This window comes from Colius striatus, chromosome 2 (genome assembly GCF_028858725.1).
Source record: "Colius striatus isolate bColStr4 chromosome 2, bColStr4.1.hap1, whole genome shotgun sequence".
NCBI classification, from domain to species: Eukaryota; Metazoa; Chordata; class Aves; order Coliiformes; family Coliidae; genus Colius; species Colius striatus.
In genome coordinates, this window is record NC_084760.1 from 117,199,619 (window position 1) to 117,224,243 (window position 24,625).

At 40.1% G+C, this 24,625-nt stretch overlaps 1 protein-coding gene across 2 annotated transcripts in view; it reads right to left on the reverse strand.

Annotated features, from left to right (window-relative positions):
* The window catches only part of PLCB1 (phospholipase C beta 1), a 374,348-nt gene that overhangs the window by 109,206 nt on the left and 240,517 nt on the right, over nucleotides 1-24,625 (reverse strand). For both annotated transcript variants that reach the window (XM_061989255.1, XM_061989256.1), the window contains exons 9-10: nucleotides 23,479-23,645; nucleotides 3,419-3,565 (exon numbers count right to left, since the gene is read on the reverse strand). In XM_061989255.1, coding sequence (XP_061845239.1) covers nucleotides 3,419-3,565; nucleotides 23,479-23,645 — 314 coding nt within the window. The remainder of the gene's footprint in view (nucleotides 1-3,418; nucleotides 3,566-23,478; nucleotides 23,646-24,625) is intronic.

Here is a 24,625-nt window from a genome sequence, read left to right on the forward strand (position 1 = left end):
TCACCTGAGCTCAATGCAGCAGCCAGCCAAAAACTGCTTTTCGTGATATGACAAATTCATGCTCAGAGGAAGCATCACCCAAGCTTTCCTTCTCTTCCATTTGGCGCTGTCATCTTGGACACTGTGAGGGTACTGTTTTGGAGGCTTTGAAGGCAAAGTAGGTTTCGAGGAAGCACTGAATGCAGATAATAAGCGACAACAGTTAGAACTGAGGACTTACTGAGAACAGAAGAGCTGCAGGATGGTAGTGCAGAGGCTGCAGCAGCGATAACGAAGAGAACATGCCCCTCAGGAGGCATTTTCCTAGATACAACTGAAAGTCCTGGACTGTAAGCAGAGAAGCAGATGCTGAGGGTGAATCGGATGGGTCTTATATTGGCTACTAAACTGATAGCTCTGCAACCTACTGTGGCTATTAGTCTTCCTTTGTAGCCAAAGATAAAATGTGTTAAAGGCTTGTGATTTTTGTATCTAGCATTTCACATACACAACGGCAAGCTGACAGCCATCAAAATGTGCAATGCTGACAACAGCACGTAATCATTTGTCTTTGACTTTGGGTGCTGCTGAGAGAAATGCTGCAGTCACTCCCCACTGTGACAGCAGCAGTAACCTGAGGTATGACTGGTGAGAAATCAGAAAAAAAAACAGGGCTGCACATTAAATGGTTCCAAGGGGTAAACAAATAAATATGATACTAGTGAGAAAATGATGACAGACAGTCAAACAAGTTTCTGAAAGACATTTCTTTAAGCTAGCCGGAGTTCACTATAAATCACTTTCTTCTTCATGGAATTTTACCTTTGTTCTTAAAAATTGCATTTCCCTAAGAAAAAGCAAGCAGTAACACTTCTAAATAAATAATCAGGACTTGATGTACTGCCAAGGGTTTCTACCAAAGGCTAGGAAAATCATCAGTGTAATTAAAAATAAATTCAGAGTGTGCACATGGGTTTTTTTATGTTAGAACGTTGTCTCTTTGTGCATGCTTTTTCTGGGTTTAAAAAACTAATTGCTAGGGCATTAAGCACAGTAATCATAAAGTATTGCTAGACTGAACAGTTTTCTTATTGTCCTAATAATCGTTACATGACTAGTTGTCATTTCACAGCTCCAATGAGGACAGAGGTGCTACTGAAGCTTCCCTTCCAAAGCCATGAGCACTTCAGCAGATCCTTTGAAACCTTCTTGGGAAAAAGAATGGTCTGCCACCATTGATTTTGTTAATTTTACTAAGTCTTTGTTGGAAGGAAGCAAACAGCAGCGTGCCTGCTGTATCTAGTCTAGCCTCAAAGCAAAATCTAAGGCTGTCAGTTTTTGTCAGACGCAGACAAAAATCAAACCATTAAATCCCACTGTCGGCCAGCTGCCACACATCTCCTGACATAATGAACCCACAAAATGGGAAGGGCACGTGGTTTGTGCTGTAAATGTGGAAATAACAACTCTGAAACAGAATTTGAAAGAGATTCAAACTTATTTTGCACTATCCCCCAAGTTTACTCTGATACACTCCCCCCCAGTTTACTAAGCCAGGAATATTATGTTAAATTAAGGCTGAGGTTCATAATCCCAAATGTAGCTTCTGCAATTATTTAGAAATGCAGGCAAAGAAACCTGTAGATGCAATCTGAGATGATTTGCAGACTTTCACATGCAAGTCAAAGCAAATTTGGAAAGTTTCAAGGTAAACTCTCTTTCTCCTAAAATAACTGAATGTTAGGTCACTTGTGCAGTCTTAAAAAAATGAGAGTAAGTTGGAACTAATTGTGAATTCCCATGCTGAATTCTTTGGCTTCTGTGTTCCAGACTTTTCAAACATGACTGTCCTGATCAGCCCTGATAAAGAACTGTGATACGATCCTGGCTATAAATTCATGTTGGTAGAGGGGAGAGAAGTATTTTATCTCTTCAACTTTAAACTGCACGGTCTGTTCTCCCTGTGGGCCTATGCTTCCCACATTTGTGTAACAGCTTTACTGATTTCTTCCAGAGAATCTGTATAAAGCTGCAGCATTTGGCTTAAGTGGGTCCTAATCCTCACTGACACAACAAAGTCCATACTGGAGGTAAGAGGCCTGCACAACATCACAATTAAAAATTGCTTTTGCTTTGGACGTGTCTGCACTCTTCCAAAGAGCATAAATTTCTACCTATTGGAATCATAACTTAGAAGTGGCCTCACTGATTTTCATTTCTTTTAACTCAGGGAAACAAAATAGCTGTCAAGCTGAATATTTATATGACAAGTTTCAGCACAAAAGACCATTTTATAGCCAAGATATAAACCTCTGAAAAATGGTGTCTAATGGAAACAATGACAGTTCATTCACTTTATGAAAGCACTAGAAGGTGCTGAAGAAAAGTGCTATAACAAACACAACACAGATGAAAGGAACGACCACATGGTCTGTTTAAACTGAGCATCACCACTGCATGGTTTTGTTTATGTTCTGGCATGCTGGCATTCTGAAGGACTTGGTCAGTTAAAGCAAGTCTGTCAATAACATTAATAAGTCTGCATTATCCATGAGCCACATTTACACACTGTAGCATTACTTTGTTTTTTTTAACATAAAGCTAAGTCGTTAGCAAACATGACAAGACAAAGCCAACATCAGATCAAATAGGAAAGAACTCCCTGTGCACATCTGCTTGTCAAAAATGATTGTTCCTACATAAAGTGAAATAAAATAGTAAATTTACAATTATTTTCTCACAAGTTGAAAGCATCTTGGACTAGAAAATGAGTGCCAAAAGCTGGGCTCCTAAACTGAATCTTGATTCCTTGAATCTTAAAGCATTGTTGACCTTGCTGTGCAAAGAATACAATTCAGACTCATTAATTCATATTAACAGGATCTTCTGGGTGCTCAGTCTTTTTAAAAACATGTGACATCCAAAAATTTCAGCTCGGACATTTAGTATTGCCCAGACCAGACTTCCATTCCTTGTAGATACAAATGGATTGTCAGAATGCTCCAGGTCTTGTTGGGACCAATCTAATCTCTGAATCAAAGCAAATTTCACGGAGCTAAAAGAAACTGTCAGATTGAATGTTTAGGTGCACATTTACCAGACAGGGAGCTTTCCATATTCTGCTTTGCATACTTATTTGGCTACCCTTAGTTGTCATTAAAAGTACACGATTTGCTTTCCTCATCAAATAAGACCACCTTAGTCTGAAATCCTACCTAAGCTGAGTGAAACTTTCCAGGGACTTCACTGGGCTTCAGATCAGACCGTAACTGAACACCACAACTGCAGCTCCCCTGCTAATAACAGTACATTTGATGTATGTTTGTAGCAGCTAGAGCAAGAATCAAGTGCCAGCCTTGCTTCCCTGAAGACTATGGTATCGCTGCAAATAACACTGAATTTTTGTAAGATAAGAAATCAGATCTCTCCAACACTGTACCTGTGAGGTAGGTGTTGTGTGAAGAATTGATGAAATAGTGTGACAGTGGTTGAGACATATCTTCATTTAAATCCAGTTTCTCAGGTGGAACAACTCCATTTTCTTCTCCACTCAGGTACCGCATAAATCCATCCACTGATATCTGTCCTGAGAAAACACAGATCCAGGGAATCAGTTTCACAGAATCAAATACAGATCCATCAATCAACTTCAAGAACGGACTTTGCAACATACAGATGTTATCTTTAATTTATATCTTACAGAAAGATGTGTGGAAAAGACCATATAATCAAGAGACTGGCCTTCATCTCAGTTATTCATATATTCTTTTGGTACTATGAACTCATTTTCAGTCATGTAAGTTGAAGGTAATACACATACCTTTACCTGGACCAAAGAGAAATCATTTTTTTATCAGTATCTACAGGTAATCAAGGGCACAACAAAATCTGAGTTACAGAGGACTATAAGAACAGAGAAAACAGATCAAACCTATCAAAGAAAGGGTTCTTCTGGGGACAAAAGGAAGCGTGTCTTCCAGAGGAAACCACAAATCCAGCAAACAGACAGCTACACAAAGAAACAGGTAACTTTGACCTCTTTTGAATATGCTTCCGTGTGTGTATATGAGCGCAACCAAACCGCAAAGCAAACAAAATGAACCCTTTTCAAGTGGTAACTAAGCTTTGCTTTGCAATTTTTGTATTTGTCTTCCAATTCGTATCTCACTGGAGTGCTGGCATAAATGATCATTTCATATGCTGCTGGCAAATTAGAAAGCTGAGTCCTGTCCTCAGCTTAAATATCACCATTGATCTCAGTGGAGCTGTGCTTATTACATCAGGATAAATTTGTCAAGCCTTCTGCATAAAGTTGATTTTAGAGTGTTGATTTGTACATTAAGACTACAAAAATATAAAAATCCAGCAGTCTATATTTGAAGATTAATGCTTAACTGAATGAATTTGAGACATTTTTCTTTGCCTGGTTATTTTGCTGGAGATTTACTTAAACACAGAGCTTTAGTTAATTCAGTTACTGCCTACAGGAAAATAGATCTTATGTATTTCTGAAGAACCTTGAAGCAGCTACATGCCTGGTGATTCTCAGCAATGAGATTTTCTTACCTTTTGTCTTCAGCCTAAAACATTCTGCATAGTATCTCTGTCAAAAAAGCCTCCAAACTTAACCCAACTATTTATTCAGCATTGAAAAATGGAAGTCTTTGGTTCTACTCCAAGCTCTGCTACCTTCTTCTTTTAGGGTCAATTCCTTTTTATGCTAAAACACATAAACTCACATATATATTTCTAGCACATGAGAAAGTAACAGGCAATGCTGCATCATTTTTGTAAAGCTTGTAACCACATGATGCAAATACACCATGTAAAGCATCTACTTAAAATCTGTGCTTGGACCCTAGGATTTGGCTGTTATCAGGGAAGAAAAGATGTAACAGTCTTAAGTTCAGATGCCTCATTTTCATAACAACCCAAGATGGTGGCACTAAATGAACCTATTCATATGACAAGCAACAATGCAGAGCAACACAATTACCACTCATTCTTAACGACTGATTATAAGATGGTTGGAAGGGAAAACATCAAGTCCATCCACTATTTTAAGACTGTAATCTGAGAGCAATCTTGTCAGGCTCCACAGCTGCTTTGTTATAGAGCAATTAATCATCCACAGAGGCCCACATATTTTCCCTTTCACAAGAAAAAATACAAGATGGAGAAAATCAGGGGGAAAAAAACCCTCATCAATGAGGTTTTCCATGAAACTAAGGATGTATGAACAAACTATGTGCTGTGTGTACCTACCAGAGAGACATGAATGTAAACAGTACCTGGCGCTATCATCAAGTTAGCTTGCCCTAAAATCCACTGAACAGCAATGTTCTGCCATGAGTTCACTGGGGTATAGATACAGTCTGTGGTATATGTTCACACTACATAAGCAGCATCACACAGGAAAAGAAAGCCAGGTAAAATCAGAATGGGATAGCTGCTACATGGAGAACCAGCAAAGCCATGTCACGTAATGGCGTTTTGCATCTTCTGGTGTTTGAGTTGGCTCATCCACAGCCATCTTCAATATTTCCGTGTTGTTTGGAATGCACTCCTTTCAGTCAGACTTTCATTCAAGCATCTCAAACGGATCTCTGTGTTTCATCCTCCTGTATACCTGAAAAACAGGTCCTTGAAGTCCTTGTTTTCCAGATGGAAACCTGAAGCTGAGGATAAATTAACCGACTGGACAATAAATACCCTGTGGAAAATCTGCAGGTTAAGCTGGGAGCTGAACTGCACAATCTCTTGAAGCCTGTTTGGGCGAGCTTGAATGCCTTTGGGACAAAAGCAAGCATGGCACAAGCTGCACTTCCTCCCTTCCCCCTATTTTGTGGTTCCTTCTGCTTCTTTGCTCCCTTTCACTTTGGAGGACAAGGTCTGCAGAGTGGTATTGCCACTGGGATTGACATAAATCACGGTGAGTACTATTCACACGTACAATTACATAGTTTCTGAGTTACACAGTTACCTGAACTTACAGTTGTAGAATGCTATTTCCCCCACCATAATTAAGCAGTTAGCATTTCAGAAAGTGAAGCGATTTGCAAGTTCATTTACAGTCAATATTGCACCAGTGAGAGTCTGACTGTAGAATGGCGATGGCAGATGTCAAAGGGACTTCGTATCCAGCATATTAAAGAGTAGATTGTTTGTGACCAATGTCAATGTTCTTCTGAGGCCAACTGCAGCAAGGACGACTCTTAGTGGACAGTCATCCAGAATGAAATGGCCTCGATTTATTGCTAAGATTTGTTCTCTGTTTTCTTAAGCATATTGCAAATTTACCACAGGCATTGCCAAGAAAAGACAATTTGTTATCAGCTCTTTCCCTTACAGCTGTCACCTTTTGTCTTCAGATATATATTAGGAGATTTAATGATATGATTAGATAGATAAAGTTGGAGGGAAAAGATACAAACCAGACAAAAACACGGGCACAAGACAAATTCCCTTTTTTTTGTTTTCTTTTTTCTTTTCCTCAAACATAATTGCATTAAAATCTTTGAACCCTAGGTCTTTGATGAAACTTGCAAAGTAACTGGTGCACTTTATATACTTTAAGTTGTGGAGTGGAGTTAATGGCTTGTCTTTTTCATTCACCATTGTGTTAAATTGGATCTGATGTCGTTTATTAGGACAGAGGCAGGCTGAAAGCTCACCAGTCTTTTTTGAAATGCTACCATCAACTTCAGGAAGGCTTGGTTCAAGACCTTAATAAATAATCTTCAGTGCAATGCAGAGAAAGATGAGACTCCAGATGACTCTTATCTCTGTTGGCAAAGTCAGATCAAGAAGGGCAAACATAGAGGTAACTATCACACAAGCCCTGTCAAACAGCTACAGAACTCGGTGAAGAATCTTTCCACTGCAAGGTTTGGAGTTTACTCTCAAGCATAAGAAATTTAGTTCCCTCCCTAATCTCTTCTCTAATTTATCTGTTTCATTAGAATTTCCCTAGGGTGTCACTTAGTAATGCTTTATTAAAACACTTAAACAGAACAAACATAAAAATGCCTCCTTTTTTCCTGTGGTGTCCGGCCTATGTAAGCATCCAACACTTACGTCTTTCCCGCAGTGCCACTGGAAAGCCTTCACAAAACAGGGCCATTCCTTCTCCAGCTCTGTAGCCCCTCCTCCCCTTTTGCCCTCAGAGCTGGCAGGGCTGCTCCTCACACTTTTTCCCCTCAGACTTTTCCCATCACTCCTCGTGGCCAGCAGCATTTTGCCCTGAGGAAGCTGTGCCCTGTGGCGCGGCTGCCGGAGCCGGCCGGAACCAGTTGGAACCGGCGGGAACCGGCCGCAGCCTCCCCTCAGAGCAGCCCCGCAGCCCCCACTGCCAGCACCTGGGCATCGACAACCGTGAAAATTAAGGACATTCTAATCAATTGTCCCCTTTTCAACTTAATGCAAATGCAGTTCTGCTCAGGGGATGAGAGCTGCCTCAGCACATCTCGCCAAGAAGCGGATGGATAATGTGCCGCAGCTGGATGACTTGTAAAGTTTGTTAAAACCACTCAGCTCCTACACACAAAGGAACATACTCAGATGTTCTGTTTGATGATTAATATGGCTATTTTTTTCTTTCCTGGACTTGATAGACTAAAAAATTTGTGATGAATGTCGTCTGCAGGATATTGGATTGTCAAAATACACATAAGAGACTGGATAAAGCTTTGCGCAAGCCAAATAATTAACAGATCGATTTTAATGTTTTTATTGTGTAATGAACAGGTCTGTAACATAAACCAGCAAGCATTTAACAGACATATGAAAGTATCTAATGTATTCTTAATCACAGACATGCCTAATACCTCCCAAAGTATAAATGTGTACAAGAAAGTCTGGAAATGCCTTTACATGCCTCTCTCTGTATTTATACTTCTACAAACCTTCCAAAATCCTTTCTCCAAATGGGAAGAGAGCTTCTAAAAGAAAAGGATCTTGGCTCCTCTACATCTTTTTAACATTTTACCCTTTACTTTCTAGGTATAAAGTGAATGACAAAGTACTCTCGCAGTCAGGACTGCCTGCTTGTTTACACAAGCTGTTATTCACACTATGAAGTCCCCATGCCATTGTTTCACACAAGAAACCTAGCCCAAACTTACACCTATCCAAATCAGGATAGGCTTTATCTCTGTGCTACTTTCCTGTGATATAGATTTAAGCCCTGCTTGCACTTTAGGTGTTCATGCCAACAGTCCTTTTGTGTCATGCCTGCAATCCCCTTCTCTTTGCTTTTAATTTGGAAGCTGTACTTCATTTGCCAGTGGCTTGGCAGGGAGTTTTTCAGCAATTGTCCCGCTTGCTGCTTCCAAACCTCATTCTTTTGATAGCTGAAAGGAAGAGGAAGCCCACATAGGGCACCCAAAAAATGTCCCCACTGTTCAGTGTTTCACCGGCAGTAAAGTGTGAGGAGGCCCATAAGCAAGAGGTTCCACAGGACACCTCAAACATCTCCTCAGGTCTTGCTTGGTGATGAAATTAATGCAGAAATCAAAGAACCACCAGCAGATTGACAGACAGGTGAAGTCAGTAAAATCTGGTATTCTTTTTCCCTAATATGTGGTAGGAAGGGAAGGCAATTTCCTACCAGAAGAGTATTATATTTAATAGGGCTACTGAGAGATTCTATTGAATTTCCCAGGCTGTGATCATCTTCACTATGTGAAACATGGGGTGTGACATGCTCCAGCTGATTGCTCCAAAATGGTTACAAGGGAGAAAAAAAAACAGAAAAGGAAGTGTCAAGCTCCAAGTATTTAATAATATTTCCTTATTAGCAATAGCTACATGATCCCATATCTTTCAAGACGCATTACAGAGGATCAAAGACATAATGTTTCTGGACCACAGAATGGGAGGGGTTGGAAGGGACCTTTAGAGATCATCTAGTCCAACCACCCTGCAGAAGCAGGTTCACCTAGATCAGTTCACCTGGATGGCAGTTTAAAGAAAAGCACATAAAAATGCAACTGTTACTTAGCCTGTAAGAAACAGGGCTCCTTTGTGGTCAACATGCGAATGTATTTCTCACAGGCATCTCTACCTGAAGACCTACTGTGTTGTCACAAGGCTCCTCCTAATCCTCTTTGACTACAGGAAGAGAACTTAGGCTATTTTTCTCCTCAGGGCCTGTGACAGTCCCTGTGCAGGGTCAGGGCACTATTGCAGCTTCCTGTGCAAGAGCCGACATAGATAATATCCTCATGTAAAACTCTTCTCATGCAGTTTCCTGGGCTGGCAAAAACATAGGCTCCTTTTGACACAACAATTCTCCTCCTGCTGCTTAATGAGACAAAGGTGACTTGACAAGTTTCTGCTCTCCCAACCCCTCTAGTGTGCCAGCATAACCAGCACATTGTTCTGGATATGGAAATGCTCCTGGGTCCCTGGGAGCTTGCCAGGTCATCAACTTGAGGATGTAAACAACCCCCTGCTCACTCAACACCTGCAGAACTGTGCCAAGCACGAGATAAGAGCCATAAGGGTTCAAAGAAGGGCTGAGTTTCTAAAAGAAGCTCCTTCACCAGTTCCATGTCCTCTGCAGAGGCCCAGGATAAAGGTCAAAATCCCAGCAGGGGAGTCGTCTGGAGGAAATATAAAAGTACAGCTAACTTTGCAACTGCTTGATCTAAACTTCATTCCCCTTATTTAAGCAGGTAAGTGGTATGTACAGCTACTGGATTTTCCCTGAAGTCTGTCTAGCCTGCTCCTAGGAGCCTCCCTGTCCTTTGGGCAAAGTCTTGGGACAGAGTAGGACAGAGAACAAGAGAGGCACAACTGACAGCAGAAAAGACCACCTGTCTGCACACTTTTCTTTGCTCCTCAATCTTGCAATGTGAACTTTGCTTGTCCCTTAACATTTGTGGACATTTTGTTTGACAATTAAAATGTGCATTTGCCTGTCAAGAGTCAACAAGTTTGGCTGCATGGATCTTAAATGTTTCTTTCCATTTATTTGCAAACTTAATAGAGCCTTCCATTTGTTTATGCCCCTGCTGTTATCCCCTCAGTTACACTGTAACTGGAAGGCACAATAGTGCCAAGAGATGTCATTAAAGTAAAAAAAGAAACCAACCAAAAAAAAAAGAGACAGTTAATTGGCACCTCATCCCTCCCAGCCATCAACACAAAATTGATGTTTTACAGCAAAATCAGGTCTATTCCAATGCAATCTATAGTATTAATCACATTCACTGTAATCCCATACAACAGAGCAGCCCTCTCACCACCAAGTAAAATAGATATTTTATAATCCTTTTGGAGATTTGTACAATATGTATGCCCCATTGGGAATTCTATTTCAATAAATCAGCACTGCAATTTACAGCTCACTAGGTATTAACATTTTCATGCTCTGTGTAGAGTAGGATGCATACATACCCCCAGTGTGTCTCTTGACACTGGGCACACATTAGCTACTCCGTGCTTTCTAGCTTTGTGAGCCAGCTGAGAAGTTCACAAGGACGAATTTACATAAAATTCACACTGTGTGGGACACGATGTGCCAGAGCCAGTCTGCTAACACTTGCAGCATTTGCATCCAAGTCATTTTGGAAGCAATGCTGAAACCCCGTTCAGCTTTCCTTACATGCATGCTATTACTATATTGCTATGGTGTAACTGGAATTTCTGTCTCTATTCTGTTTTGTAAACTAGAGCAGGACAAGGATTGCATCCTGCAAGCAACATTCTCTTACTAGTAAATCATCACAAGAAAGTCACATGGTACAAGAGCAGATCAGATTGAGAATGACAGACTCCTAAAATCACCTTACTGGGCTTTACCCCAGGGCTTTACACTGCACTACTTTAGGAAAAAAAAACAGGGACAGGAAAGATTTTCAGGCCTCAGGTCAAGATTAGCAGATACTTCAAAATACCTACGTACCAACCACCACTCACACACCCAAAGCAGAAGTTGTCAGTATCTCCTCTATTGTAGCAATTTTCTCAATGGTCAGCAAGGAGAAAAATTCATAGTAGTCAGACAATTTTATCACATTAATAAGTGAGGAGAGGAAAGGCAGTACATCTGCATTGCTGTCTCTGAATATTAGTGAAGCATTTAATCATTTCTAAATTCAAATTTTTGCTTATAAGAAAAACTGATCTGCAGAAAGCACGGATAGAAAACAAACTGAGGTCAGGCTACAACATCAGAATTTCTCTGAATCTGAAAGCTGAATTGCACAAAAGAAGTGCAGAGGCTGCCACACTGATCAGCAGTAGGTCTGGTTTCATACAGCCTTTAATAATCTGAAAAAGCAGAATGAACAACACAGGGTTTAAATAACAGACAGATGTAATGAACCAGTTAAATGGGATGGAAATCAAATGAGAAGACACAAATAATTCAAGGTAGGTAGCTAATCATCCAAGTAAAGACAAATCCAAAATACAGAGCTGAATTGGGAAGAAGATGCCTAGAAATCCATCACCCCACAGACGAGATGCAGAGAATAGCAATGCATCTGTGTGTAGCTATATTGGAAAAGGCAGCTAGAACGTAAAACGTCATTGACTGGCAGGATATTTTGCTATCAAGTGACTGATGTAAAAGGTAAACATGCATGGCATCAAATTTTTCCATAACACACGTCTCCATAGCTAAACCTAACGACACAGACAATTCTGAGGATGTAACGGACACAAGACATGCTTAACTAACACAACCATTGACAACATTCAAGGGTCTGAACGGAACCACTGACACTGCACCCAGTCTCGTGACTCTAGATTTTGACTACTTAGTAACAGAGATGCATGTGTATATAGAAGATGATTAGAGAAGTCTTATGTATATATGTACATATGCCACAGTATATCCCAGGAAAAATAAAAAGATCAAATATGTAAAGCTGAGATGGCAAGAATATAATGGTCAAGAAGTGCTTTAAGTGTAAATTATAAGGATGAGGAAGAATAGAGTGGTGAAAGGCAGAATCAGGCAAAGAGATCAGAGTAAGCAAGGGAAAACTTGGGGTGAGGGTCTGAAAACGCTTGGCAGTGGTACAGCTAGCTGCACTAAGAAAGTCTTGCAGCAGATGTATTGGTTGTCTCACTGCTACAATCCTTTAAAATCAAACCAGCACAATATCCTGTTGGGTTCAAATCTCACTTCAGATTTCTGAACTTCTAACAAATCCAAATCTGCCCTCAGTTATACTTGCTCAACTACATTCTGTAATTAGATAGTTACTTGGCCACAAACCAAAACAAGTTGTCTTTGGCAACAAGTTCTCTTTTCAACAGAAAACATGAAAAGAATAGAGGAAGATTCATTGCTCTACCCTTGAATGGGTATACTGTAATGGGACACAAGGAAATCTGAACATAAACAGAGAATGGTAACTCCTATACAAAATCCAAAACAAATGCTTACTGAAAGACAAGCAAGTGAGGAAAGGAGAACATGGGAAGGCAAACGTGTTGTGCTTAAGTAACACACATAAAAGAGCTTGCTCAGTATCAGTTAATCTGTGCGAAAATACCACATGCCCAAGGACACCGAGATCCAGGGAAAGGATCATCAACCTAGGGAAGCAGAATCCAGTATGTTTGAATCAGAATTGCTTGCCATTCTAATGAAGCTATCATACCCATTTATCATCTGCGCAAGGGCACAGAGAAAACTAACACTGGATATAAGTTGGAGGGTTTTTTTGCCAGAAAGAGTTTGCTCAAGACACTTAGTTCCCTATAAGCTTCTAGGCAAGCCACATCAAATTGCAAACATCACAGTTTTATGATAAAGAGCATTTTCAATCAGAATGAAAACTTGAAAAGCATCTGAAGGACACTGTCATCTCAGGCACCTGAGAAGACGTAATAGTTTCCAAATCTTACTTGTGTCTGTTGGCATAAGCCATATGTTTTTAAAAGATCCTAAAGTCACTGTGCAATGTTGAGCATGCTATTTATTTAATTAAGTCACAGGTTTTTTTCATCCCTTTTCAAACATCTGAGAAAGAAGGGCCTTAACCCATAGAGACTAAAATCTAGGGAACATGTATTTTTCTCTAGTAGTGCTAGAAAACAATTGAGCACACACACAGGCAGCAAAGGTTTAAAATATTGTACATTTTTTCTTCCTCGATATGTCGGAAACTTTTATTTTAATGGATATTGATCATATAAATCTCCACAGCAGCTTTAAAAGCCTCTACTGTGACAAAACAAGGCCACAGCTCAGAGATTCTGGTAAGCAGAGGTGTTAAGGAGCACAATTCTTGGCACCTGTTATACTGTAGAACAGTGTTTTATTAACAGCAAATAGTGTATATACAGCATATGTCTGTAACTGATAACATAAACACACAAGTGTCCAGCATCTTGAATCAAGCACATCTGTGTTACAGCTCACATTTAATCACATCCCTGTATCTAGTATCAAGAGGACTCCTCTTACCGGTTATCATCCTCTTTTCAGCCACAGACAACTCCTTCCTAAAACATGAGCAGCCATACAGCCACAAATCTGAATACTTGGTAATTTTTAAGAAGAGAAATTCTACCATGTTGTAGGTAAGCAGGTAAATCTCTCCTAAATCTCGAGACTGAAGCAGGGTGATCAGTATCACCTCTAATTTCATCACCTACGATGAAATGTTAAATGTAAAGTTAGCTGGAGAACCCCATGAGGCTGCAGCTTATTCCTTGTCAGGCAATTACTTTTTCTGATGCCTTCTTTTTTGTTTTGTGTCCAAATGTGATTTTGCTTACAAGCACTGGCCTGGTTTGTGCAGTCCTCATATTAGCAAGCCTCAGCTACCATTTTCAGGTTCTCATCCAACAGTGGAGCCTTGGCTATTAAAACCCCCAAAGGAATCTACACCTTGAAGATTTCAGCTGATATTGCAAGATAATGTGAAACAACACAGGGATGTAAAAGATATTCTTGCAGTGCCAAGGAATTCTGTCCTCAAGATCCACTTTCCCACCATAACTACTGTCTACATGCAAACATACCTGCTGCTCTGGACTTCAGCTATGGAGTATGACCCAAGAAGAGGAGATGCTAAAGGCTCTAGCATGTGGGTTTGGTCTCGTTCATAACATCAGGACAAATGAAGCAAAGGCAAACACAGTGAGCTATACCCAAGCCTCTCAGCAAGCATCTTAAGCTTGGTATTTCTGAATACTTTGAGTCAAAACTGCAACCACATACAAAAATTGCCGTGGAGAGAAAGTCTATGGCGTCACAGGGCTTTACAGACACAAGCCTATTCTCTAGCTGCTCTTACACTTTTCAGCACAGATGTAGTAAGAAGTTGTTTTTGACAAGATATCCCTTACAGGATATGAGGTGACAGATAGTTTAAGATCCAATTAAGTGGATAAAACCACTACAAAACCACCTTCATCCTAGTTCCTAGCTAGCAGTGTAACGAGCACTTGACAGCACAGCAGATTTCCAAGACAGGCAGACAACTAGATAAGTGGAAAGACTTTAAATCAGGCAGATAAAAATACCATTAATCCCAGCAATACTATAGTTATTTCTGATAGACTTGAAAGAGGGTCACTACTGGAGTATGTCACTATCTTCCCAAAGCTCTGAAAAACATGCTCTGTGGAATGCCTCGGAGCGATGCTGGGAGATGTAATAACGTTAAATGTTGGCTTACTTCCAATTCCTAACTTGCATTAAAAGATATCTAAAATTACATATGTTTTTTCTCTTGAGCAGTACTTCTCTACATAAGCTACTAATGCACTTGCCAAAAAGACTGTTCTGCAGTATGATTGGAAAAGATAAGAGTAGAGTGTAAGCTTGCTATAGGTGGGGGAAAAGCCTAGGAAAAGCCTTCATCGTGGCTAACATTTTTACTTCCAGAAACTCCTCCAGTTGAAGAAGAGACGAATACTAAAGAGAAGAGGAAAAGACTGGCTCTGCAAAGACAGTTCAAACAAACTAGAAAAAAAAAAAGACTTCAGTCCCTTTAAAGGAACTCCCTTGTCTCTTTAAACTTGGTTCTGCAGCTGCAGGCACTGCATTCATCAATCCCTTTCATAAACAAACCGAGCTCTATCTTAGTAACAATTGTTGGGGTTTTTTTTGCCCTCTTTACCACCTCTGGTAGGCTGTGCCAGAATCATACTGTTAGGAAACCTCTCTTAATTTCCAGTCTAAATTTATTCAAGGCCACTCCATTCCTCTGTGTTCTTCTGCCAACATTGTCCTTTAGCTTAACACTTCTTTCTGCTTCCCCAGTGTTTAACCCTGATGTATTTATATTCCAGCTAAAGGATATTCTTGGAGTAGGTGATTACATCTGACATTATTAGGGAAGCTTCCTCATATGGTCATTGTATTATAGTAATGCACATAATCCAACCATGTTAACAGCCCTGTTATGACAGATGTCATACACACCAAAAGACTCACAGATCATTGTCAACTCCTTGAAGCAGAGATTGACCATCTAGTTACTCCAGTTGACTAAAGGATGAGGCAAAACCAATATAGCACATCAACGAGGATGGCCAAATGTCTGTGAGCTCATTTGTGGCAGAGCCAGGCAAACCACACTCTTCTGCCACCACTTCTAGATGACTCTCACTGGACAACAGCAGTCTTCACTGCCTTTGTCCTCACGGGCCCTTTGAAGTTGCAAAGCATTACATTTGTAAGCAGTCATAATGAAGAGGCAAATCCCACAATGTTTATTCAAATGCATCTACACTTGTCTCCTTCAGCACTTGAGTCCATGCTGCTTCATGTTTTCACAAGTAAAGCTTATCTGACATTCATCTTCAAATAATAAATCCTGCTGCTAAAAGTGGATACCTCCCTGTGTCCATAGAGAGTCAGTAACACAGCAACAAGCACACAGAAAGTGTTTTAAAGTAAGTCTTCTATTTATGCTCTCTGATAATCTGAGGCTGAGGCAAACACTATACAGCCAGACAGCAGCAGAATAACATGTCTCCACAACCCCTGAAATGCATTACTGATGCAAAAGCTTCAGCTGAAATGAATGATGCAGCCCCTACATATGACCCAAAACCTCTACTCATGTTTACTTTGTGGCCCTGTCACCCCGTTTGTCTCATCCATTTCCACTGTTACGACACAGGGTTTAAAACTGCCTACAGGGTTTGAACCTGGAGTCCAGCAGGTTCCCAAGACATGGAACAAGAGTCACCAGTATGGTCAGTTTCCATATGAGTTAGTTCAGGTCTGGTCTGACTGCTGAACTTACATCATCATTAGTTTATGTTCTGCAGCTCTGAAGAGACCAAGTCTGTCCATTTCACACTCAGCACAGTTTCACTGTGATCAGCAGAGCTATTCCTGGTACCAGACACCAGGCCCAAAAAGCACCTCTGCAAAGCTCATGCTTCTTTCAAAGTATTTGTCTTATCCACGGAACTTTCTGGAACTCTAAACATATTTTTGACTCTTTTCATCAAGTCTAGTGCCAACAGCAAAAACTAACTATATGCAAAAGCACATGGGATCCAAGCCAGGTCCCACACTTGAAAAATGCAACTGAAGAATAAAAGGTAAAAACTTGTGCTTTTTTGCTAAGCCAGATACTACTGTGTCTTTGTTCACTGCCAAAAACAATCCATTCTTCCTAGTCCACATCACTGCTTCATTTTATTATCAAGTTGTTATAGTTCATCCATAAAGATGAAGCACTTTACCTGCAAAGCAGAAACAAAAAATCCTCATAAGTGAGGATTTTCCTGTTCTAGAAGATTTTAATTAACATTTAGTCTGTAACTTGAGGTGCAACCTTCCAAACAACCGCAAGATCTGAAATGGATTTTACAGCTTAACTAGTAACGAGCAAACAAGCAACTAAAACCAAAATGCAGTGAATCACAGAAATGTATTTTGCAAATTCATTTTCAATAGTTTCCATTAATTTCTATAAGGAGATACATTACTCACAGTAACATTTGCTGCATATCTAGATTTTTGAAGAAGGCTTTCTGGCAAGCTACCTCGTTTTGCACTTGTTGCTGCCAGCATGGGACAGGCTACGACTTTTGTGTGCCTTATAAATTTTAAAGAGTAATAAATTGTGACTGGGATGTATTGTTCTGTCATCATTTGAGAATGAGAAACAATGCTGAGAGCTCATCTCTCGTACAGTGGAATGCTGGTAAGTACTGACAGTGACAGCTAATGGGTTTTTTGGTAAGTTCTTCATTTCTAGCGTTACAGGTAGAAGGCTGATGGATTTCAACCATTTTTTAACGCTTCCTACAAATGTTTCAGTTCCAGAAAACCCCACCATTTGCCTGAATGATTTATATAGCAGAATTCATGCTTTAAGTATTATGAAGTATGTCTTAAAAGTGTAGCCAGGGTTGCATGGTACTTGTTTTTTGCTATTAAAATCCGTTGCCTAGGAAATGACCCCCTTCTGCCACCAAAAGACTCCAGTGTGTAATTATTCCTAAGCAGTTACTAAAAGGTGAATTTAATGTGGTGGGATGAAAATGTTTAAAATATATTGACTTTTAAGGGAGGAAAGACACATTTGTACTGAAATGAATACAGCTAGGTGTTCGGGCTGCCATGAGAAAAATCTACATAGTAAATGCTGTATAACATTTAATATACATTAATCTAATGTTAATTCCTTATTTCATTACCTAAGAAAAACACAGTACAAAAACTACCCTACTAGTAGATGTGAACTAGCAAAACAAAATTCATACTAGAATTCAAAGAGAGCCATGGAACAGGTCCCCTATGATCCTCCTAAATACATGTCTAACTAAAAGTGACATTCATTTTATTTCATATTATTTCCACTATTATATTCATTTCATATTATTTCCAAATAGGTACAGCTGAGAGGACATGGAGAAAGAAATGCTGTTAAATATAAGAGGAAAGCTCTTCTGTGCAGATCAAAAGGTTTGGCCCTTCAACATTAAATGGGCAGAGGTAATATTTAAAAGAATACATATTTAAGAGGAAAGAAACTCCAACATCTTTACAATATTATTTACCACAAAAATAACCTGTAGTAAGTACAATCTTGGTGTACAGATCCACTGGCCAGGAAAATCTCCAAACCACTTCCAGACTATTTGTAAAGCTTATACTACAGTCAAGACCATTTCTCTCAGTTAAAATACCCTCTAAGAATAATGGCTAATAATAACCTAACCCTTGTCGTGCTTCCACCAACGAGGATGGTGGGAAGAGTATATTTTGTTGGCGTAGCACAACTGCAGCTTTTTCAAGTCTCCTTTCCCTAGCAGGTCTCAGTTTCCTATTCTTCATTGCTAGTCTGATACGTGGGTATAGCTCTTCTTGCATGCCTAGAGTCTTGAAGAGACACAGGATGCCCCTAGAGCCAAGACTATTACTCACTGGTTTTCAGAACAATTTACTGGTTTCAGAAGGAAAGGTATAAACTGAGACAATGGGATTTAAGCTCTCAGGGCTCTGGGGTCCTTTTGAACTGTGAAACTTTTAGAAATGAACTGCATTATTAAGCCAGGAAGGATCAGCACATGTTTGCAGAATTTGCACTAAATTTATATGGTAAATTTCTCATAACTGTAGAAAACAGGACTATCATCCCTGGGATCCTGGACACTGCAAGCAACACAGCTGAAACTCAGCATCAATATCCCATTTCCCATCTAGAATGGAATGAGAACCTGAACAACTTGATTTTATACAAGCCTTCTTAAAAATAAAAGCAAATAACGAAATTCCCAATCAATCTCTTGGCAATTTATTGACATATATGCTATTACCAACATGGCAACTTGAAAGGGAGCCCATGTAGCAGTTATGCTGGTCACCCAATGCAAATGGTTTACAGCCTGAAAGTACCAAACTACAACGTGGTACTTAACAAGGCCTAACAGCCCCCCAGGACACTTTTGCTGACAACAGGTACTGCTCAGCAGTACCAGGAACTTCCTTCTGCTTCTACCCGATAAGGAAACATGCTACACAAAGCACATTAATCTCCTTCACTGTGTGATACAAAGCATTCATCAGAACAGCTTGCCTCCACCACAACACAATACTACTCCCCATGCTTAACCTATGTAGATGTCAAGCCCGTGTATCTGCTGACGTTGCAAAAGCTCAATCACATCCCAGCAATACAACACCTAGTGAATATATTAGTGACAAGCAGGAACACAGGCAGCCTTTTTCCTCAGAACCCCGCAACCTAAGGTTCTTTTCCAGTAAGAACACTGGCATTTCATTGTAAGCAGGTACCTGAAAAGTCATGTTGTGGAAGTTAAAAGTATTATGGACAGCTCTTGCTTACTGTGTTCAAGATATTCTAGTTTAGCAGGTCCCCCAAAAAGGGGCTATAAAGTTGATCAGTGAAATGGAGAATTATGAGACGTGAAAAGCATTTGACTATTGCTGTGAAAGTTAAGAGGCAGTACAACCATTCTTCAAAAACTCATTTAATTATCTATGAGAGAAGAAGAATGAAACCAGAATGTTGTACAGGGGATGTGCACAGCTGATGAATACAGTCAGATGGAAAATTAGAAGTAGACACAATTGTGAGATGACTGAAGGTCTAGAACTGCCCAAACAAGGTGGGGGGAGCAAGAAGTCAAGCTGCTCTGCAAAGACACAGTTTGTATTTTATTAATTTGGATTAAGTTTTCAAGGAAAATTCCCTAATGTTATTTAAAAGATCTTTTCAATGCACATCACACACTCTCAGAAGTTTCCCAGGTACCTGTGTTCATGGTTCTGGCCAGAACTGCCCAGAAATTTCACTTCAAGAACCTTGGAAATTGAGCCTCAATAGAGAATTAATACAATGTTCAAGGAAATGAAGCATAAAGGGCTTTTTATATAACTACACACTCTTCCCACATCACCTATAAACTTGAGCATATGCTTAAGTGACTTATTACATCCAGGCTAGGACATTCTGCGTGTTGCAAACATGAAATCTTACTCTTACAGCACAAACGCTTTCAACAAATGCTTTTAATCCTTGTGAACTAGAAGTATTCAGTTACATTTTGCATCTTGACTTGTGTGCTACCGTGCACAGGAAAAGAAAATCACAACATATATTTCTGTCTAACTTTGGGAAAGATGATCAGAAATCTAGGCCTTGTGGCCTCACAAGATACCTGAAAATAAGCTCATTTGCTGATACCTTTGTTTCAGGCTTTTGCAAAGTGTTTTTCTAAGGCAGCTTAGACATGGACTACACAGGCTTTAAAGTTCAAATTAGAAAGTGCTTGGTTTATTGAATGAGGATACTGAACATGAATCCCTTTGTTTCAATGGGACATCTGAACATCAGATAGTTTGTTTAAATAAACAAACATAGAAATACTACAGAAACAAACATGAGAGCAGACAGACCTTCAACCATTTATCTCCATGTTTGTCCCTAACCTCTCTGCAATCTGATGTTATAATAAGGAAACGGGATAATGAATAGAGACAGTCAGAAAGGCAGCTTATGGAAACATATACCTGTGTGCAGGCATGTGTATGCAAACATACACACACTGAGCATCTGCAAATGTTCATGTTCTAGAACACTCTGAAGAAAAGGGATTTAACTGGCACAAAGGCTGGCCATTTATATCACCTAATTCTTGCAAACAAGCCTTTGAAGTCTCTACCACGAAAGGGTACTTAAATCACTCATTGCTCACAGAAGCAGTTCATTGCAACTTTTACATTTCTTTGTGGTTATTTCCTTCTATTATGGACCTGTATCTGTGATTTATTTCCAAGGAGTAACTTTTCATTGCTGAGAAGGAACAAATACATATACCATGTTGTCAGATCTTCTGGCTTGCTTCTTGAACCAAAACTCTGCAAAATCGCTCCAAAAGTCCAATTATCTAATTGCATTGCTCTGGTACAACAGCAATGAAGTCATTCTTAGGCCACCTGTAACTCCATTTCCCATCCTGCTGTCTATCATGCAATTCTCAAATTATCACCTCTGCCTCATGTGCCTTGTTACACTATTTCTCTCTTTCCTACACTGCTCTTCTGGGTTTTTTTGTAAACCCCATTAATCATAGAAAGGTTTGGAAGGGATCTTAAAGATACCCCAGTTCCAACCTCCTTGCCATGGGCAGGGACACCTTCCACTAGACCAGATGCTTCATCCAACCTGGCCTTGGACACTTCCAGGGATGGGGGCTCCACAACTCCTCTGGGCAACTTGTGCCAGGGCCTCACCAGTCTCACAGTAAAGAACTTCCTAACATTTGATCTGAATCTACCCTTCTAATCCTGAGGAGTTGTTTGGTTGGGACCTCTTCCAGCTCACTTTGAAATGCAGGAGCATGAAGGAGCATAGACAAAAACTCTAAGCTCTTCTTGGAGCTGTGGACTCCAGTGAACCATATTCAACTAGTTTGAATAGCCACAAGTCTACTTGAAAACAAAACCTCTTCACAGTGGCCCAAATAAATACAGTTCCAGTGGCAGGGGAAGTATCACTGAAGTGACAGTTGCTTCAGTTTGCCATCCCTGCAATTCAGCCTATGAACAGTCCTTTCAACAGCAGAAAGCCTGAGTGACAATTCGTTTTACAAAACATCTCATCAAATGGTGAAATCATTATTTTGAACCTGCATTGCTATGTTTTGGTGACATTTTACAGCCATGCAGCATTTGTTTGGGATTATTTTACGAGCGTGGGATCAAGCGCACACCTACACTCATTTAACACACAGTGAATTGCATTCCCAACTCAGAGTAGATACACAGGAAATATTATGTCCCCATATCATTCCTAATTAGCCAGTTCCTGAAATTTTAATGCAGCAAGCTTGGGATTTGCACTTGAGTGTGGTTAGCAGCATGTGCCAGTTGCTGCAGCTCAGCTGCCAGACAGGGTGCTATGTTAGAGGAGGTGGCTGCAGCACAGAGGTGGCCCGCAGGTTGTGCCAGCTCTGTTAGTTCACTGGACCTCACTGCACAAATCTGAATAGAAAAGAAAAGCCACCAAAGGAATTAAATCTCTGTGAGCTGCCTTCTCCTTGTTCAAATCAGCATTTTCTGTGAAAACTGATTCTGGAAGAGCAATATAAATTGTATCCAGGATCAGAGGCACCTATGGAAGAGCAAGTTCCTGCAGCAAATCTGTGCACCAATGCAAATTAGGGTAAGCTGTAGGTGTCCCACAAATCCTCTTTGGAAGGTGCTAAAAAACATCATCACGACACTCTTCATTCTGAGGTTTGTTTCGTGTTTCCTCCCAGCTGCTAGTCAGAATGCTTTGACTTGGTGTTCTGGTAGCACACCACCACCCCTCCTTCTAATAAATCCCCTTATTTGGTTTCTATGAAGTGACAATATTTGGATAACAAGAATGATCTTTTAGGTATCAGACTTCCCTGTGGCTGATGTGAAATAAGGCAAGCACAGAGTGAGATTCTAACATTTGCATGGCTGCGAGAGGAGGTCACAATGTGTTTCCGTTTACGATTCCAATTCGGTGTTCTCACTGATGTCAAGAGACAGTTTGCTTAAGTATGACACAGAAGCAGGATTTAACCCTCCATCAAACTTTTCAAAATATTAAATTTGATTGGATTAGAAAAATAAGAAGATTTATGAGAAAAATTACAAGTGTTTTGCCTTGAGACAACATAGATTGCGGTATGGAGAGTCACGGGATTCCTTCAGGAAGACATCTAGGTCAGAAGGCTTCCAGGGAGATGTGCAGAAGTGCCTTCAGTTAACCTCTAGACTTTTGAGAAAGATGTTTTTGTGTTTTCTCTGGATCTGATATTTCTGGACCAAGCAATTTTTTTCACATCAGATCTGTTTATCAGGATATTCCCATGCCCCTAAAATTTCTAAGGTATCAATGCAGTAAAAGCTGGGGTAATCATCAGGATATGTGGATTGGAATAAAACAGGATGCAGACACAAATTCAATGCTATTTTAAGACTTGTGGTGGTAGCAAAAATCTGCAGAGATTTGAGCAAGAGTTCTCTCGCTGGTCCTGGCGAAATGCCCAGTTAAGCCCTGACAACACTCAGGATTTTCAAAAGGGAGTTTTTTGTGATTATAGGACAAAACCCACTCAGCTATTCTCACATTTTACTTTGTGAGCCACTTCATCACAGAGCAGAGGACCAGACTTATTATTAAGTGAGAGAATGATCATCTTAGTTTTAACATCACTGATTTTTTCTTTAAATGTGACATTTCAGACGCCAGTAAACAGTTGCTGTGACAGTAAGGGTTTTGCTGAAGTTTGCAGAACAGAGCAACTGTTCTAAACTATCAATTACACATACTGAAAAGTAAATGCTGAAACCAGCCCCATCCTCCACAAATCGATCCCAACCAAATACATTTTAAAATGCACCACACGCTGTCTCACGGGTTTGTATCATCCAAAAGCAGAGAGCTGGAAACACAACTTGATTCTGAACCAAATCTTACTTTAGCCTGCTCTGTAGGGTAATTGAATCATTGTTGCAAATCAGAAACTGAGTAGAGTGAGAATATAAAAAGCACTGACCTTTCTTTGCTAGGTTACTGTTGGGTTCGTACTTCTCAATCAGCTGTTGAACTTGTTCTTGTTTTAAAGGTGGATAAAGGATTTCATTTAACCGTGGATCACGTTGCTTAAAATTGATAAATTCCATCATCTGATCAACAGTAAGGTATGGTTTGCTCTTAGCACCGCTAGAGAAAAATTAAAGCAACAGCAAAGCCATTAAAATACATTTCCTTGCAATTTTGTTCCATTTTCTCTGACTTCCCAGGGAAACCAAAACGAGATGCAAAGTATTGTACAACAACAACATTGTCCCACTGTGTCTCTAGACTAATTAACTTTGCCAGCATGTAACGACAAACATTCCTCATCAAACATCCAGAAGTGAGAGTTTTTTAGAAGCGTTCAGCATCTTTGACATCAATGGGAAAAGTCAGAGCAATGTTCAAAGCTTTTCATTCCTCTGAATTCCTGGAACTGAGCAATTAAAAAAAGTAAAAGAGAAAACGACGTGGAATTCAATCCTGAGCTTGCCACAAACACTCTGCTGGCATTCCTGGCCCAATTATTTGCTTTTAGTGATGAATAACAGCAACCCTGATTTAATTCTTCTTGTATTTGCTTGGGGTTTTTCAATAAACCTGCTAAAAAATGCTAGGCACTCTGCAAAGCAAGCAAAAGGACACCAATTTAGGGAGTTAGTAAAAAGAGCACGGTTTGTACTCAGACGGAGAGCCAGGAAGCCTCCAAGCCAGGTGATTTGCTTAGGGCTGTGTACAGTACTTGGGACTGGCCTACTTCTACTCTACAAGAGAGCCACAAGAGTTTACCCCCAGGTTCCATGGGAGCAAACTAGGCCAAGGCTGTGTTCCTCTGAAACCTCAGAGAAAATAAGCACAAAAGCAGTACGTGAGCACACCCATGTTGCAAACATATGTTCACTAATTGCTTTGGTGGTCTTGGGATGGATTTGGGAAATTGCTTTGCTTTCAGATTGCTCCATGTTCTGACTCCATTGATCATGCTCTGCTGAAAGTGAGAAGTACAACGATTTGCTGCAAGGGGCAGAAGCAACCTGAGCTACATGGTGTGTAACTGAATGGATGAAATCAGTTGTAGCTGGCTGCTAATTTAATTCCATCATGTGAATGCACGATGCACAAACCTT